At 41.1% G+C, this 19,474-nt stretch overlaps 1 protein-coding gene across 3 annotated transcripts in view; it reads right to left on the minus strand.

The window, feature by feature from the left end:
* Window positions 1–19,474, minus strand: part of RYR3 (ryanodine receptor 3) — a 506,091-nt gene that overhangs the window by 138,460 nt on the left and 348,157 nt on the right. For all 3 annotated transcript variants that reach the window (XM_036998427.2, XM_036998418.2, XM_036998420.2), the window contains exons 37-38: window positions 16,570–16,672; window positions 15,628–15,765 (exon numbers count right to left, since the gene is read on the minus strand). In XM_036998427.2, the coding sequence (XP_036854322.2) occupies window positions 15,628–15,765; window positions 16,570–16,672 (241 nt within the window). The remainder of the gene's footprint in view (window positions 1–15,627; window positions 15,766–16,569; window positions 16,673–19,474) is intronic.

Here is a 19,474-nt window from a genome sequence, read left to right on the forward strand (position 1 = left end):
GAGATGGCGAGAAGTGGATAACACTCTATTAGGTCTGAAGGCTTTGCAGTTGGACATCTGACCTGACTGACATCACACGCACTGAACTGACTGCGTCACCCTGGATCTCTGGCAGCAGCCAGCTACCGTGCATCGTAGACTGCTTTCATGGGCATCAGGAGAGAAACCAGTGTGCCTCAGGAGCCAGAACTTATCAGGGCCCATACTGGTTGCACAGAACTACCACTGACTGCACAAATAATGGAAAGACCCCTGAAGTGGGACTTGAACCGGCTGTGGGTCCTCCAGAGGTCGGAGTAAATGGCCCCTGAAAAGCTCTGACATTGGTGTTGGAGGATGATCAGAAGGGAGAGGCCAAAGGGAAGTGGAGGACAGAGTGGCAGGGGACACTGTGGAGTGGCTGGGAAGGCACTGCTCACTCCCCCTCTTGTGACACACACTTCCAGAAGATGCCATGACAGAGTCAAGAACAGCTGCCCTTAAATCATGATTCCCTCCAAGCCTGGTTCTGCCTGTCCCATTTCAGCAAGGCATGGTTGGCACCAAGATACTTAATTCAGACCTGATGGTAAAGGCAAAGCGTAGGGGATAGTGAAAGTCATGCAATCCATTGGGGAAAAGACTGGGACTAGACTCATATCAGAGCTTTTAGTAGCCTGTGTTATCTCTAATAGTCTAGTTTCTACCTCCATGCCACTACATATGGCAGATGTCTGCTCCACATACAATCTTGGTTCATCACAAGAATGTAAAAATAGAACTTGGTCATAATCACAACAGCTCTAGAGACTTAGATGTAATGGATTAATTTAACTTACTGCTGTGTCTATCAATCCTCTGGGGGTTTTAGGTTCAGATGGGAGACATAGGCTAAAAAACGTAAGCCAGGACACCCAAGGCAGAGAGAGGCACACTAGGCAGGGACTGCTGGCTGACATCTGTCAGACAATGTCTATGCCCTTTGGGGAGAGAAAAGTTATCTATGGGCTAGGCTGAGCCCCCCTCATGAACTTGTTTCCTCACTAGCCACATGCAAAATTTCCAGTTTTTCCTTGTTTACAGTCACAGTAAGGAATGAATGCATGATATAACCATAGACACTCTTGACCTAGCCTAAGTCTTTCTAGTCCTGTATATACAATTCCCTCTGAAGACTGTATCTTAGCCTGAAAGAATTATAGTTCTCTCTACTAACAACCAAATTTTCTGCAAACATAATACACAGCATCACAGTCTCTTCCATACATGAAAAGAAATAGTCGTTCAGGAACCATCTTCTTTTCAACAGGGAATTTCACTGAGTCATAATGAAACCAAGCTAAGTATTAGTGTTCCTGTAACCTGGCTTGCAGACTAATTCAGGATTTAGGTGAGCTCTTAGTCACATCCTAATTTAAAAACCCACATCAACATTTATAGTCTAGAGAATGGAACAGTTACAGCAAAACACCTCACTAGAAGGCAAAAGGGAAAGGAAACACTCCTTAAGCTGAAAGGATGGTGCAGGAAAGACTCTGTGGGTTCTTTGCCCAGGCCAGCCTTCAAGGTAAGTGTGAGAAATTAGGACAATTGCATGTGCATGATCAAGCTAAAACTCAGCTAAAAATATATATGCCTCCAAGATCTGAGAGAAAACAGAATTCATCATTGTGTTATGGATGGACAGATGTAATTCCGTGGAAGGCATGACATTTAAAACCATTCTTGTTGGACAGGGTTTCAAACTGTGAGACCAAAGTCCAGAAAATGAAAGAACAATTTTGAGAAAAAAGCTGGGCAGAAGGGGAGGCAACATTCTCAAGATCCCCCAAAAGTACCACATATTCTGTGGTCTGGTATATGTTTGAGACCTATCCACCAGCAAACCTGAATCGATGACATTTTAGTGGTCTAAACACTTCTGGGACTGAGAAAAGGGAGCATTAAACCTCTGGCAGCAATGCTATTGAAAATTCCTCAGTTATTAATTAGTGCCTATGAACCAGCAGTAGAGAAGTATAAATGTACCAGGGTCAAGAGGTTAAAAAGAATATATTTTCTAGAATGTGGTAGACTTACCATATATCTGTACAGCTAGGTATTAAAGTAATTAATGTATACAACCAAATCAGGCACATGTTGTGGGCATACTAAAGGTTAACTATTTTACTAGTTATAAAAGTTAGAAAAAGTATGGTCCACAGTGCACTGGGGACACAAAGACCATTTAGGCAGTTTGCAAGGCTAAATGTTGTTTGCATAATAATTCTAGGATGTTATTTGCCTTTTTCATTGTGTGATAGCTGCACTGATGGTGCAGAAGCAATGGTGGTGTAAAACTGGGGCCTTAGTATGCACCAAACTCTATTCTTTACTGAACATTAGTTTCACCTGAGAATGTCCTAATGAAATATAAAAATTAATTATATTAGTAGTAAACATATTTTTAATATCCTCTGTGACCAAATAGGAAGTATACCTAAGGTCCTTCTGCAAAATCAAAGGTCAGGGTTCTGTGAGGAAAAGTACTTGTATGACTGAGTTTTGAGCTAAACTAGTCACTTATTTCATGGAATGCTATTTTTATTTGAAAGAAAAACAGACAAACTACTGTTAATCAGACTTGAATGAATCACAGGTATTTTCTTAAAAAAGAAAGAAGCAAGCCTGTCATTTCAAGGAAAACAATTGATAGTATCTGTTTGCTAATAATATAATTTGAACCTTCAAGTGAAAACTGGAATTTTGGAAAATGTTTATATGTGACTGTAAGTTTGACAGTTTACTAATAAAGACTTTTCTGATTAAATTGTTGATATTAACAAATGTGACTTAAAAATGTTTTACAATGAAATGTGTTACCATTTAGAAATTCTGCATAACTCGGTGAGATAATAACTTCCCAATAACTAAACCATGATTTTACAAAAATATTCATGAACGAAAGATCCATTCAAAATGCAAGAGGGGTCAATGGATTTTTTATATAACCAAGTATAAAAATTTCTTTAATATAGTTTCAGATTCCACAAGGCAATTAACTTTTGAGAAACTACCACTTGAGTCTTGATATAGTATCAAAAAATATACACAATTATCTGAAAAGACTATTAAAATAGTCCTCCTGTTCCCAACTATGTGTCTGTTTGAAGCCAATTTTCTTCTTCTTTAACCAGGTATAAGAACCCAGCTATCTTCAATTACGTCAAACAAAAGTGATTTATAAAAATGTAAAACAATGTAATGTCACTCTTCTCACCATATCTTTTGTTTTGAAATATTTAGTCTTTTTCATAGAAGGATGTTATTTATGTAACATGTATTAGGGTTTTTATTATTTTTAAGAGAATTAAATTTAAAGAGTTTCTCAGTTTTAATTCTCATTCAGTAATATTGACACATATAAACACAAAGTTTTTTGGGGTACTCAACAACTTTAAGAGTATGAAGTATAATTGATAATTTTTAAAGTATAAAGTATAAAAGCTGTGGTCTGAAGACCAAAAAGTTTGAGAACCACTTACCTATGTACAAGGGTCTGTCTGGAAGTGACAGCTGCGATGGGAAAGGAAAGCTCTCCCTCCAGCTAAGACAAAACCCTATTCCACTCCTATGAGTCTAATCAATCAGTTGAGACATGAACTGTGAAAGCTACAGCTTAGAAAACTCTCTCTGCTTGTTTCTGAATGGGAGGAGAATTAAATGTGAGTATAAGAAAAGTAAAATAACTCACATTGAGAAATAAAGTGAGGATTAAAGAATCATTATTTTGGAAATTGAATCCTGGCAGTCAGCAAGGCCCCCGGGCATCACTCCTTCATCACCAAAGGGCTCCCTGCCAGCCTGAAGGGCCCTAACAGCTTCCCTTTTCAATTTGGGTTTAAGATCAGTCATCTTCAGAGCAAGGAGGGAGGTGGACATCATTTACTCTGAGGCTGCGTGGCCTTATTTAACCTGCTCTACAGCCAGGAAAATGGAACACGGAAAAGTGGGCTGCAGGATGGAGAAGGAGGCACTTAATTCCTTGCCCAACATCAGCTGGCCCCCAGGGGGGCCTCTACTTTTGCTGGTACAGGAAACCAAGGCACCTATGGAAAGCTTTGCTCTGGAGTCTGCGTGCATCCAGGCCTCAGGACACATCTCATTCACAAGCTTCGCCTGTTCTCATCTTCGTAGCTGAGTCACCTCCAGTTGCGTCCCTCCTGAATGAGCTTCCTAGTCAGATGTTCTCTGTTGAGTGACCAATGCTGAGTTCTGTCCTCTACATGCGCCTATTTCAAGATACAATGACCACTCATAGCCGCTTAGTTGGATAAACTCAATACAGGCATGTGAAGCATTTAATGAGAAATCAAGTATAAAATAATGGGTAAAACTGGGTTAGGTCCAAGATATTTAGGAAATATGACAATTGATAAGAAGCTACAGATTCTATAGTAATACTCAAAATAGAGAAACGATCAGACCTTCCCCTCTTGCTTTTTGCTCTAATGGGTCCTTTATCTAAAGTTCTTATTTCTACATTACATGGAGACTAAAGAAGCTGGGAAGAATATTTTCTATCGTGAAGTGAGGCGGGGACCTTTCAGGGCCTGTATGAAGTGATCTGATGGAAAAGCTGATGCTTTGCTGTGAACATTTTGGAATGCCATTTTCCACCACAAGATGATTCACACAAGCAGTCCCTATAGTACATACTTTCATTATATTCTACTATCTGTGGAGAATGATGACAATTTTGGTAGGATTTTCAAACAGTAAAGGAAGTCCACTCTTGAGATATCTGAATCTCTTTCATAACCAAAGACAGACAGATACATTAAGAACAGTTACAACTAAATACTAATTTCATTTCTGTTGCTTTTCTAAGTTCATCTTTTGAAATGCTGCCCTTTAATGACTAATAAAACACTGAAAACATAGGAAACATGACTCCTGAAGGGAGAGAGAAAGGAGAAGGTGGGGTGGAGGGGTTAAATGTCCTGTTTGTTGTAGTATCCAGCCCTGTTCTAGTCTTTCTCTCATGCTCCCACACCCCACACACGGCACCTAAGTACTCTCCTCAGAGCCTCCACCACGCGAAATGAAGTTGCTTCGGCTCTCTGTGTTATAACTCTAGGGTCTCCACCTACCGATTGACCTGCTTCATGAAAGCCTTGGCACATGCACTATGTGGTTTAGCTCAGATGATTTTTAAAAGGCTGTCATGTTCTTTGCAAAAAAAAGAAAGACAAAGTTATGTAACCAAGCACTTCTTTTCTGATAGAAATAAAACAAATCCTATGAAACGGAATGCCTTAGGGAAGCCAGTCGTATGCATGTCGTTTCCTTGATAATTATAAATGACTCCATTTATGAAATTATTATTAATATTCTAATTTGCTCCACTGTTGCAATTAGTCTAATTAGGGATAGTCACATTTAGGCAATATATCAAATATATGATGTAGAAAGTGCATTTTAAGTAATTGCTCAGTCAATCAGAATGGAAATATTTCTAAGGCACTGTATTTTTAGGAAGACTTGATGCCTGAAAGAAACTTTTAAAGAAAGATAACTGCTTGATTTCTGGAATAGTCAGACATTCCACTTAAGATGAAAGGATTAAAGCATCTTTAAGTTAGAGCTAGCCTTGGTACACCAGTTTGGGAGGCTGGGTATTATTTATTGCTAAGTAATTTACTGTCCCCCACTTCTCCTTTTTTAGCTTGCTATTGGACCTCAGAACCCCAAGTCACTATACTGTGTCCCTTACAAGACTAGAGTCACCTACCATACTTGGTATAACCCTTTTCTAAATGGTCAAATCACCAGCTTTGCAATGTCAACTACAGTAGGAGAAGGTCATTATTCTCATGGTGCAGGTTTAAGTTTTTAGGCTGCAGTGGTTTGGAAAGAATCTTTTCATTTCCAAATTTAGATCACAGCCCAAGTAGCCATCATGCAATGAAGTGCATGCTTAGTATCAAAGAGCAGATGCTGGCCACTGGCAAAGCATATCCCTGAAGCTCACAGGTTCCAAACTTATGCTGGTGCTGCATTTCTGAGAGTATTGTCTTAAATCTGGGTTTGTTTGGAAGAAATGTAAGTCTTCTACTTACATTGAGGAGAGGGAGCACACAAAGTTGCACTGTACTTAGTTTAAACTTAGAAGGCAATTTATAATGCTCATACCTACAATGGGAAAAGAAAAATAATTATGTGCATCTAAATTATGTACACTTTTTAAATTTTAGGTGATTAAAAAGTCAGCTTGTGATATGCTGTAAAGGCTCTGGAGGCATTCACAGGTGGTAGATCATTTCCAAGAACAAAGAACAAGTGTGTTTTGACCTCTGCTTTCTTCCCTTGTGTGGTAGGCTGAATAATGGTCCCCCAAAGATGTTTACCTCCAAATTCTTGGACCCTGTGAATGTATTACCTTACATAGCAAAAGGTGATTTTGCATATGTGATCAAGTTGAGGATCTTGAGAGAGGAAATTTCTTGGATTATCTAAATGGGCTCAATACAATTAGAAGGGTAGATGGGTCCTTACAAGACCATGGCAGGAAGGCCAGGGTCAGAGGCGGCCATGAGATGACAGAAGCAGAGGTAAGGCTGGTACCAATGCTGGAAGGGAACCCTACTCAAAGGATGCAGGAGGCCTTTAGATGCTGGGAAAGGCAAGAAATGGCTTCTCCCGTAGAGCCTAGAAGAAATGCAATGCTACTAACCCATTTTAGACTTGAGACCTTCAAAACTGGGTGGTAATAAATTTGTGCCATTTTAAGCCACTAACTTTGCAGTAATTTCTTACAGCAGGAATAGGAAACAAATACACACCCACTGATAGAAGTCCTGGGTTGAGGATATTTGACTCCTCTCCTGAAGCTACAAATCAGACTGGAGCAGCTCAGGCTATGGATGTGCCCACAAAAGCTGGGACCTAAGAGAGATCCAGTTCTCAGTTTTGGCTGAGGCAACCAGAGTAAGCGACAGGGTGCTGACACACCAGAGAGCTGCCTGGCTCTAGCTCAGGGCTTGCGCCAAACCAGAGCAGCATTAAATGCAGAAAGCCCCACTGCAGAACTGCTCCTGCCCATGAGACAAGGCTCACAGAGCACAGACAGCACGTTCCCTGGTTCCCATAACACAGGTTTTGGGCCTCCATTCTCCTGCTGGCCATCGAGGGCTAGGACTGCCTACATTTCAACACTAGCCGCTGAGTAAATGAAAGATGCTGAAGATGACAACCATCATGACATAGTGAATATTCCTGATCACACATCCAGAAGCCGTCCGTCTCTCCTTCCTTCTTAACAGAACCCTGATGTACAGATACCTGCCTCTCTACCTTATGGCCCCTGTTCCTCAGTGACAGTTGACCCAACTCCATTCCACAGGTGGCCTCGGCTGACTTCTCAACCAGCACATTTCATTTGTTAGGTCACACTCGATGGCTTGTGAATTAGCCTGTGGCCAAGTTCTCCAATGAAGCGTGATCTCAGGATCCTTGCTTTGAACTCCAGGGCAGGAGAAACTTTCCCACTTTGCCCTTGGACACTGTAGCACATGGATGTGAGGCCCAGAACCCCAGCATCCTGCTGCCAGCCTGAGGGCAAAGCTGGAGTAAGGTCCAGACAAGTGTGGGGAGTGCGCCGAGCCGGGGGATTAGCTCCCCCCAGTGGTTCGCTCTGTCTCTACACTTCCAGGAGTCCCGGTCAGGGGCTTGGTACTGGCTGCTCTACCTGAACTGGGTTTTCTGTTCTTTTTGGCTGAAGGCATTTGAAATGATAAATGTGGAGCTAAAGTTCTGATGACTTTTCCTTTGCATATTCACTTCAGAAGCTGAGAGGTATACAGACTTCTAAGAACTAGAGCATTAAACCGAGCTCTATTTGATTGAATCCTGCCTCCCCACTCCCCCCATGAGGTAGGAATTATTACTCATTTTACAGACAGAGGAGCTGAAACATACAGAGGTCAAGACTCTTGTCTAACACTGCAGCAAGGAAATGACAGAGCAAGGATCCAAACACTGATGGCTAGAATCTAAACTCACCTACTTGACCATCTTTGAGCTGCTTACTTTCAACAGTTTCATGCAATTTAGAAAAAAGTTGTCTTTATTAATGCTTTAAATTTGTATTATACTGTCTAGATGCTCTCAACAAACTATGAAATGGATTCAGAATTAAATCTTGAAAATCATAAAGCTTTGGCTCCTTTTCTAATTAACTTCAAGATGCATAGATTATTTGCATTCCCAGAGCCTTGATTTCTTCACCAGTGAGTGAAGCCAACAATATGAAACTCATGTTGGAGAAAATGAATGCAAGGGTGGGGTGGTGATGGGAATGCTAGGTGCTCTGCACCAGCTCTTGCTGAGTGACCTTGGTCAAGTCGCTTTACTTCTCTGTGTCTCTGTCCACTTCTACGAAGTGAGGTCCCTTGTGGGTTAGTCTCCTAGGATTCTTTGTCTGTCCAACCCACTGAGCTCTTGAAAGGGTTGTACTAATTCATTAAAATGGCAAATGAATGCCTATGGCTTCATCAGAGTAAAGTAATGAGCACCAAGAGTTTTAGCATCATATTTTAGTACCAAATAGCCCTATCGTGATATTACCCAGCTTGCTCTTAGCAAAACCTGAGATTAAAGAATAAAACAAAACCTTAAGATTCTAGTGTTTACTGATGTAAGTGGCCATTATCAAAGGACCACTGCACACCACTAACCATGTCCCGGGGATAAGCTGTGGCAGCTTGATGGTCTTTTTGACGACTATCCTGATTGCCGGCTGAGAAAGGACCCTGTACGGTGAGGTGGCATGATAATACCCTCTCGGCTTATTTGGGAAGATTTACCCAGGAAGGTCTCATGCTCTCTGTGCTCTGTGCCCAGAGGCCCAGTGGCCAAAAAGATATTACTTATTAACAGAGAAGGTCAGGGAGAAAATTAAATACATTGACTCTGAGGAGACTTGAAAATTCATCATGCAAATTTTAATCTCTCTGTGCTGACCAGGTACCTCTCTGGCGCCCGCTGTGGGTACCACTTTTGACTCACTCCACTAAAACAACAATGTCATTGGGATCATGGAGAACGAGGTTACAAGGCTCTCTGAAAACTTGAAACGAAAAGCCTGTGAAGATAACCTGGAGCATTGATCTTGTGTGACAAGAGAGAGCTTCTGTTTACTACTTGTCACAGAGCCTGGTGAAAAGGCACCCCTTTCAGGCTCCCAGAGGCATGCCGCGGTGCAGGGCTCACCTAGGCTCTGCAGCAAGCAGCTGAACATCCACCTAAGCACCAGCTCTCATTCATCCCAGCTCTATATTTAATTTTTGGACGTGTATACTTGTTTCCTTCTCTATTGGCTTTATTGTCTGGAGAATAAGGGTAGAAGTTCAGGTTGCTTGCTAAAACATTCTACTGCTCACTACAATAGTAGCCAATATTTGATAAACAGTAAGAGTTTCCTGTGTGTCATCCTGTGCTAATGGCTGTACCTGAATTATCCTTTAATCCTCATAATCATCATGTAATAGAAAGACAGATGTGGAGGAGACAGAGTTTCCCCAACAAGATGGCTGTTACTAGCCTAATCCTCACTTTACCTTTTATTTAGGCAAATAAATTTTCAATTTAAGAAACAAACCAAGCTCTCTGAAACAGGTGGTCTGCTGAGGCAGCCGCAGGAGTGAGTGCTGTTCAGGAGCAGGGGCACCGGAGAGAGAGCCTCCTCCTGCCTCTACACGCAACTGTGTGGACCCCACCAACCACCCCCGTCAGCGCTGCCTGTCTGCCCCTGAGCCTGGCTCTCAGGACAGGCTGTGTGTGGGCAGGCACCTGGCAGTTGTACATTTCTGCTAAACCCATTTCTAAACTTCCTTTCTCAGAGGTTTTCTTCTTTGGGCAGAGTCCCCCTTCCTATGAGGGTAGAGACAGGCACAGAGGCAAACTGCTTCACCCCCAGGACTGTCATTTCCCAGCTGGTTGGACACCCCCGGTCTGAGGCAGCCCTGCAAGCCACTGGTAAAACTGCGCTTGTGCAAAGTGGCAACTCTGCCAGTCCATCTCTGGCCCCCTGGGGGCTCATCCATCATATGGAGATAATTAGCCTGTTGTTTCCGAAACCAGTCAACCAGCCTCATAATCACTTTCTCGAAAACATTTAGGCGAATAAATGACCAATGATGACAATGGGGAAAAGAAGACAGAGAAAATGGATGATGTTGATGACTTGTTAGGGAGGGAAATCCCAGAAATGAAGGTGGAGCAGAGAGGGGACAGCAAAGGACTTAGGGATGTGAGGTTTCTGTCTTTACTCTGCTGGGAAATTAATTAAATTACTTTTTAGTTTCTCTGTCCACTCAGTATAGAGAATAAACTGATTATGAGGCATGCCACCAGCCATGCCCCCTCATATCTATGCTTCCTGGTTCTGGCCCTCCATCCCTGTGGCCCCTTCTGGACGTCCCTGCGCAGTGCTCTGAAAGCACAAGGGTGCTGCTGCCTATGGAATGGGATTCCAATCTTGGCCTCTTATTATTGCAAGAACCTTGTCCAAATTATTTGGCTTATCTCAGGCTTCATTGCCTGATATGCAAAACGGGAAGGTGGCTGTCACTCTACCTGGTGATGTGCTGTGATGATAAAATCAGATGAGGTGATACGAAGCACCTAGCACAGTACCTGGCACAGAGTGGGTGCCCGGTAAACATGAGATTTTTCTCTCTCCTGACCACCACACTTTGTTCTCCATCACTAACACAAAGGCCACCAAATGGGTGGGCCTGACACCGACCGATTAAGTGGATGTGCAATACCAGGTGTGCATCTGTGGAGATGTACTGGACTGGGAGCCAGCACAGAATCAGCATGAGTTCCGATCTCCGCTTGGCCATCTGTGAGGTGGGCAAGTCCCTTAATGCCTTGGGTCCTCCTTTTCTCACCTCTAAGCTGGGCCAAGGGTGCCTGTTTTGTCTGCCATGCACCGCTATCCAGGTAAATGAGACCAGGTATGGAAAATCTTCTTGCGACTTCTATGGAACTAAATGTCAGTAAGGTCTGCCTCTCCCCTCTGTGTCCATTACTCAACCACCCATCTCTCAGGAATTTGTTAAGACCACCTATAATGCCTTCTTCCTCACATCCCTAATTGGCTGCTAAGATATGCCAAACCTCCCTGTATCATGTTTGACACCACGTTCATTTTTTGCTGTTACCATCTATACTAGTTTTCTATTGCTGCTGTGATAAAACACCACAGACATGATGGCTTAAAACCACACAAATTCACTATCTTACAGTTCTGTAGACTGCAAGTCTGACCCTGATTTGGGCTAAGCCAAGATTGGCTAAAATCAGTGTCGCAGGGTACATTCGGAGACTAGGGCAGAATCCATTTCCTTCCTTTTCTAGCCTCTGGAGGCTTCCCACATTCCTTGGCTGCTCCTGGTCCCCTTCCTGCAGGAAATCGGAGCTGTGCTCTTCTCATGTCCCCATCACTCTGGCTCCCTTCTGCCACCTTCTTTCCTTTTTCATTTTCTACCTTGTGATTATTTTAGGTCTATTCCAGTAATCTAGGAGTTCCCTATTTTCAGGCCAGTTGATTAGCAACCTTAATTCCATCTGCAACCTGTATTTCCCTTTGCCATTTAACCTAACGTATTTATAGGTTCCTGGGGCTAGGATACAGACCTCTTTGGGGACTGCTATCATGCCTACTACACTCCCTTAATCAAGTCCTCAGAACTTATCAATTAGAGCATTGCTGTGACATCCCAATGGGACTGGATACCTCCAACATCTTTCCACTGCAGTCCTTTGGATTGGTATCTTGTTAAAACAGGATTGACTTGTTCCTCACACAGTGCCTGAGATATAGGAGATGGCGAACAATTACTTTAACAGCCAAAAATGGTTAAAATTAGGTGCTTACTCTGTGCTAAGCACACTTTTAAGCACTTTGCTAATGTAACTAATTTAATTCTCACATTAACCAAACAAGGTAAGTATTAATGCCATGTCCATTTTACAGATAAGAAAACTGAGGCACAGAGAAGCCATCACCAGCTCACTCCCACAGATATTATGTGGCAGAGCAAGAATTCAAGACCAGGTGGACTAATGCTAGAGCCCTGTGCTATAACTATCTCACTATTGTTGAATAAATAAATCTTCAAGAACTCTTCACAGCCACTGCATATGGGAACAGGATATTACTATATAACACAGGTGGGAATTGGACTCAGGTGGACAAAAGTTTGAATTTTAATGCCAACACTGTGTGACTTTGTAAAGCTACTTAATCTGTCCTTACTTCAGTTTCTTTTCAATTGTAAAACAGGAATAAAATCATTCACTGCATATTGTTCTAAGGAGTAAATGAGGTCATACTTATGGAAGTGCTTAAGACAATGTTGAGGACACAGTGGGTCCTGTGTAAATGTTAACCCCTCCCTCTCTGCAACTGCAAAGCCAAGAAATATAAAATATGTGGGCACAACTAGCATGTCACACTCTAAGGTTGAATACAGTTTAACCACTGGATTTTTTTCAAGACAAGTTCGCAAGCACCTCCTCCCTTTCCAATGTATCCCATTCTATTCCTTTCATGATTCAGCCAACCCCAACTCACTGCCACTCTTGGAAGATGACCTAAACTTTTGTGTCTCTGGCCCCTTATTGAAGCAGCACTTTTCATCAAAAACGCCTTTCCCTTCTTATTTCATCTACCCATCTACATTCTTTATGTATACTTTCCCAGTCCTCTCCTGTGGCCACCTACTGTATTTTATCCAAACTTTTATTACAGCATATCCAAACTGATGATTGTGCTGAACTGCCAAACTGCCTGTTCACACCCATTTCCTCCTTTGTCCTCTAAGGTCCTCATTTCTTCATTTTTGTGGGCCTTGTGTGATGTGGTTCAAGCAGTAAGATCCAATAAGGACAAAAAAGACACAGCTACCTCCCATAAGGTGGACAGGTGTACACACCCAATTAGAAATTCCATGAGATGGCTGGGGCAGGGAGAAGGAGGATAAGGTCGAAAGACTTCATGGAAGAGGGGGGAGGGGTGTGTGTGTGTGTGTGTGTGTGTGTGTGTGTGTGTCTTGTGGGGAGAGGCTATTTGGAGAGAACTCAGAGAGGCTGAGAAACACTATGTGAATGCCATGGAAGCACCTACCACTAGGTTGCCGTACTTTGCGTGTATTTGTGTTGGGGCCCAGGACTTATTTTGGTGAACAATAGACTTTTTTCCCTCTGCAGCACTAAACAAGCTGCAGCATTTAGGTGCAAGAGAATTTTGGTCCAGGGCTTTTATGACGTTCAGTGGGCACGAGCTAGACAAGAGCTGACACAAGTAGCAGCTTTCATCGTAGTGAGATGATGAAAAAGCCTCCCATGGGGAAAGTGTTTAGTGAATCACAGAGATCAGGAATGCACCGACTTGGAGCTGTAAAGTGACAGGTGATTTTCATTTCGTTAATTTTAGAACTTTAGCAGAAATAGCTGGTTAGCCTCTTTTGGAGAAATAACTCTGGCTACACATTTATATTCAAGGAAACCCTGCTTAAACTGTAGTGTATGAGAAGCACCCACCTAAAACTAACAGACAAAACATTTTCTAGGGAATTTGCTGCATTGGGATATGGAAGGAAAATGCAGCCTAGTATAGTGGGATGCTACTATTAGATTTTTTTTTTTTACCTCTTCATTATTATATGATCTTTTGATAAGATTGTAACAGCCTTCATGGACAGTATGGCTTGGAGTTAGTTTAGGCACATCTCTGTAACACTGAGCTGGCTAGTAGGATTCTCTTCAATTTCAGGACACTGTTGCTTCCTCTTTCCTACAAAAGTTGAGGTTTCCCTGCAGGTCAGGCCAATACCAACTGCTCATAGAGGAGAAGTTGCACCACTTGCCCTGAAAACTGAGTCCAGATTTTTGGCTTGTTGACTTTTTGACATTAAAATTTTGACTTGTGTTGGACTCAAATTTCCTACACATAACAGACTCACAGTAGTGAGTTACCTTGCAGATGTAGTAAGCAAGATTTTTAAAAAGATGATGGTTTTAAAAAGCCATTCTGTATGTAATAGTGATGTTGGGGGCTCATGATATTTATGCTGATATTTAAATTCTTGGTAAGCTTCATGCAACTATGGAAAGAGAGTGGGATCTGAGTTAGAAGACCTGAATCAAGTCACAGCTTCACTCAGTTCTAAACATGCTTATGGAAGGGAAGCAGCATGGAGGGAAGACAGAAGTCTCCTACTGGGGTGGCCTGGTTTGGAGGTCCTACCAGAACAGAGTGTGGTCTTCTGCCTGAGGCCTAAGGCAGCAGTGCTAAACACCACAATCTCTGGAGACTGGGCACCATTCTTAGAGTTTGGGAGACTTCACAGAGCCAGGTGATTGATTTCACCTGACTTTATTTTCCTAACATGAAATGGTCGCCTCATGGGACCCCTAGTTGTGATGTATTGTTATGAAGATGCGTCCACTTTCAAAAGAGACTCTCAGCAGCTAATATGGGTCAGTTCCGTCTATTTTTAGTTCTACTTTGGCAGTAACCACAAAGGGAGTCTAAACTCACTTTTGTGCCTTGAGAATCTTACTAGTACGTCCCCACCAAAAGCCCACCCCTTCTATGGTGATGGATAGGACTGATCAAGGTTGCCAGCACACCTGCTGCCAAGTACCCCCTACATTTTTCCAGAAGCTTCAACACTTGTGCTGTTGAATGGTGAGGATTCTTTCCCTTCAGAGACACTCTGACAAAGATGGAAGGTCAATGTAAAGGGCAATAAAATGTATGAACCCCAAAGTAGTGTTTTCCAACAAACCAATCATCTCTTGATGGTCTATTGCTCCAGTCAATGATTTGAAAGCATGTTCTAAAATTGATAAAAGGCAACTACAGTAAACCTGGTAAGTTCCTTCTTCTTTAGACACATGGAATGCTTGCAGAATTTTGTACTAAAGAGCAAACTAATTATATATAATACACAGACAATCTTCTTCTTGAAATGTAATGGTTTACAGACAGTAAAATGCCCTGCGGAACAAATTATGAGCTGGTTTCAACATGAATCAAAATGGTAGGAGTCATCTACACTGTAAGGATTAGAGAAAGGAGGACAAGGTTCGGCCTTGAAAAATAGAAGGCCAGAGTTTCCTCAGAGGTGACATTATGAAAAGGATAGCTGAAAACAAAAACAGCCCCTACATCTATTTTCTTTTCTCCCCATTTATTATGTTACGCGATTTCCTCAGTGAGGAAGTTTTCAATGCTAAGGAACCACAAGCAGAGGTGACAGAAACAACAATGGTTAGGAGAGGAAGACAATGGAAACAAAGCACAGAAATCTGTTTATAGGCATTTTTAACTAATCAAACAAGAGTAGACTCAGCAAGTAATAGATCCCCTAGATTTCAGAAGACCCTGAAGGTAAGTTTCTTAAATCAGAGGAAAAGCATAGTCCCAAATACACAAGAACCCACCACTAGTTGCAGCAGAATGCCCAGATGCTTCCTTTGAAGCTAAGCAGCCCATCTCTACCTCACGGTATTAGAAAGCCAGTTACCTTTAATTAAGTCTTAGAAGAGCACTGTTGGGCAGCACTGTGCTTGAGAGGCACTGTCACTTACTAGGGCTTCTCTCTTCTTCCTCTGCCGGCTGCTCCTTCTCAGGCATGGGAGGGCCTCTGATTTTATACACCAGGGCACGGAGCTTTCCAGTCCAGGAGGTGTCTTCCTCCTCCTCTTCCTCCTCCTCCAGGGGAACCCCTAACAAGTCACACATCAGTGTGAAAATCTCAAACAGTGCATGAAACCACTATATGATTGAAAGAACATAAATACTCTGCTTCTCACTATTCTGGCACTTTCTGAAGGTACTATAGGCAACCTCCCATGAATATTTGCCTACATAATGTCTTTTGGCAAGTCTTTTAAAAAAATGATTTTTTGTATACAAGAACAAGTAATTTCAATCCCAAGACCTAAATTTTTCTAACCTATACCATAAGAGGGCTCTAGAGTCTCTAGAAAGAAAGAGTTATCACTGAGTCATTTCAAATGAAAAGACTGTCTATTATCCACATATTACTCAATCCACTCCTGTACAAGTGGCACAAATACTGAGAGGCCCCTTAAAACCTGCAGATATGTATCAAAGCAGGGACTGCTGGCTAAAAATCCTTCAGGGCAGAAGTTTACCGTACTTGTCTGACTGCAAAAGCTAAAAAGCCACGAGGATCAAGAATCGTGCGTGACTCAACTGAGAGCAGGGTCCCAACTATCTAAGTAAAGTGGGTGAGGTATATGCAAAGATCAGCTCTTTTCTTTTCTTCTCCAGAGAGTTTCCTCTCTTCGTTCTCAGCAGAGTTTCTTCTAGGTAGGAGTTTCAGTCACATATGCCAGGATTCCTTCCTCTAACTTCTCTGACCCAAGTAGCTTGGAAAGAACCATTTCCTGAACAATCAGCATTTTAATTTTAAATAGAAAACTAATTTCCCACCCACCACCAGCTTCTAATGCAAGAAAGAGAAACAGACTCGTCTTGGCCAAAGCTTGCAGGCAGAAGCTCACCACAGTGGATAAGGAGGTCCTCATGGAAGTCATACAGCTCCTCCCGGATCTCACCTGGGCAGGGGCAATTCTCTCCCAGTTGAAAGTTAAGAAGCATGTTGATCTTTGAGAGACAAAAAAGAACGGTTAGTTGGTTCTTAATGTCAGGCCGAAGAATTCAGATCCTGCCTTAAACAGACACCTAACATTCTTCTCAAATTTTATTTAGCTCAATTTTTTCTTGGTACAGATGGCCAACATTTACATGTAGCTTTCACTTTTTTTTCTTAGTAAAATGGTAATTTACTAGTTGCACAAAATTTGGAAATACCTCAAGAAGAAAATGTACTGAGATTCCATCCCCCACAGATAACCACTGTTAATATTTTAGTTAATATCTTCCAGGCTTAAGGCATGCAGGTTGAGATCATACACTAGATAAACTTATTTGAAACTTAATTTTTCCACTTAACTGTTTATCTTGAGCACTTTCTTACTTTCTTAACCTGATTTTTAATAGGTACTCTGCATTTTGTCATATGGATAAAAAGAAATTTATGTAAAATTAATGATGTTATACTTAAGTTGTTTCAATTTTTTGTCCTTTAAAGTTGATTTGAATTTCCTTTCACATAATTTTTGTTCACATCTCTGATCATTTTCTTAGTATAAACTCCTTAAATTGAAATGACTGGATCAAAAGGTTTGCACATTTTAATGGCTTTTGATATAAACTGCCAAATTGCTCTCCAGAAAGCTCAGAAAAATTTGTGTTATTAACAAATTTATACAAGAGTGTGTATTACTTTACCATCTCCATTACAGTAATGAGAGTTAACACATTTTCAAATAGTTTTCAATTTAATGGGTGAAAAATGCTGTACCCTGGTACTTTAATTTGCATTTAATTGGTGAGGTTGAACTTTTTCAGCACATAAGGACCATTTTTATTTTGTATTTTATAAATTTTTCGTCACATTCTTCCTCCATTTTTCTTATAGGTAATTTTCTTTTAAAAATTCATTAGTGAGTATTTTGCACATCTCTAGGCCATTAGCTTTCATAACATATGCTCCAAATATATTTCCCAGTTTTTAGTGAGCTCTTAATTTTGTTTACAGGATTTTTTGGGGCATATAAGTTCTCTGTTTTGCAGTCAATTATCATCTTTTCTTTTATATTTTTTTTCTCAGGGATTTTTAACTGTTTTTATGCCATGAAGGACTCTGACAGTCTGGTGAGATCCATAGGTTCTTTCTCAAGTTAGTATTTTAAATACATAAAATACAGAGAGAAACAATTATATTAATACCTAGTTACCAAGATGGTAATAAAAAATTTGTGATACAGTAACATAAGTACTTGTTTATTAGCTCGGATAACAAATAAATAGAAAGATCTAGTGGCAGGTCTTATCTCCAAAGTGTTATTGAAGTAGTGAGGAATGGAAATGATATTTCAAGCTATGATAACCACTATGACATGAAAAAATGTGCAATTTCTGTTGCTGACAAAATAGGTACTGGCTTTGCTGCCTATACCTATGATTAAAAGAAATGCTATCAGAGTAGATAAAGAAAAAAAGAGCTGATAAAAGTTGATTTAAAAAAAGCGGTCATTCATTTCCCATGCAGATTCCTAGAGGTAGGAATTCTACCCACAGACCCATGACCCCAGGTTAATGAATATCTGGAGGGACTGAACCAATAACCAGAGGTAATCTTTGCTGCCTCACTCAGGGTAACCCAAACACTAGGAAGAAGGGTATTTTTTCTTTCTGTTTAGGATTTGTATGGTAAAAAATTTGCAATCTCTTATATTAAGCCATAAACATGTTTAATATATTAAGGATATCCTTATTTAAAGTTTCTACTGCAAACAATTTTTTGGAAGTAGGTAGAGGTATTGTTTGCAACAAAATAACATCCATAAAACAGGTTGGAAAAATAATTTTTGTGGCTGTTCCACAGTGTTAACTTGTGTATCAATATATACAGATAGCTTGTTTATTAAATAAAAATAAGATCTGAAGATCTGATTTCAGAGTCAGAAAACTGATTTATTTACTGAAAGATCTTTCCCTCAGTGGAACACTTCGGAAGCAGTGGCCCACCAGCTTGCAAGACATAAAACGAAAAGGGGAGTGAGCTGTCTGCTGCCAGGCGCACCCTTTAGTGAAGTCCTTTTCAAAGTGAAAGGCTTGCTAACTAGGCTTGGCTAATTTGCCAATAACTACTGGACTAATTGCAGCTTTGCCTACTTTTGTTCTTAGTCACAACCCCCATGTATGCTTTTTTCATCTAGGTACTATGGATATTGGGCTGAAAAACCTCCATTTTTCTTCTCAAAGGTAATAGAAGAATGAGGTAATCATATCACTGTTGTAAAATTCTTATTCTTATGCATCTTGTTTTCCAACTGATTTTGCATTGCTATACCTTGCAATTAATCTAAATCCTCCTTTGTTGGAGTTAAATTCCTAATTATTTAGAGAGGTCTATGGATAGATTCCTTCTTGAAATGAATTCTCTGGAGGGGTGACCGAGGGATAGCTGAGTTTGACAGAGGTTAGTATCCCTTCTCTTCTGGAAACTTGCTGAAAATATAAATTCTTAGGTCTCACCCTAAACCACCTGGCTTAGAAGCCCTAGAGTGGGACCAGCAATCTGTGTTTCATTAAGCTCTTCCCAGGAGTCTGAGGTCTTCCTTCTCAGGAATCACTGATCTAACACATCAGGGAAGAATTTCTTGAGTTATGACTTCTGAAATGAGTCTCAAATGATTGTTCAAAGGACTGTTCAGAAATTAAGGAGGAAGTGATGGAAGGCCCTGGGGATGGCAGAAGTGGAGGCCAGAAGGCAGAATGGGGAAAGGAAGGGTGGGGGCTAACATGGCCCTTCCAGGAGCCAGGATCATGAACTACATT

Source organism: Manis javanica, chromosome 8, assembly GCF_040802235.1.
Source record: "Manis javanica isolate MJ-LG chromosome 8, MJ_LKY, whole genome shotgun sequence".
In the NCBI taxonomy this organism is placed as follows: domain Eukaryota; kingdom Metazoa; phylum Chordata; class Mammalia; order Pholidota; family Manidae; genus Manis; species Manis javanica.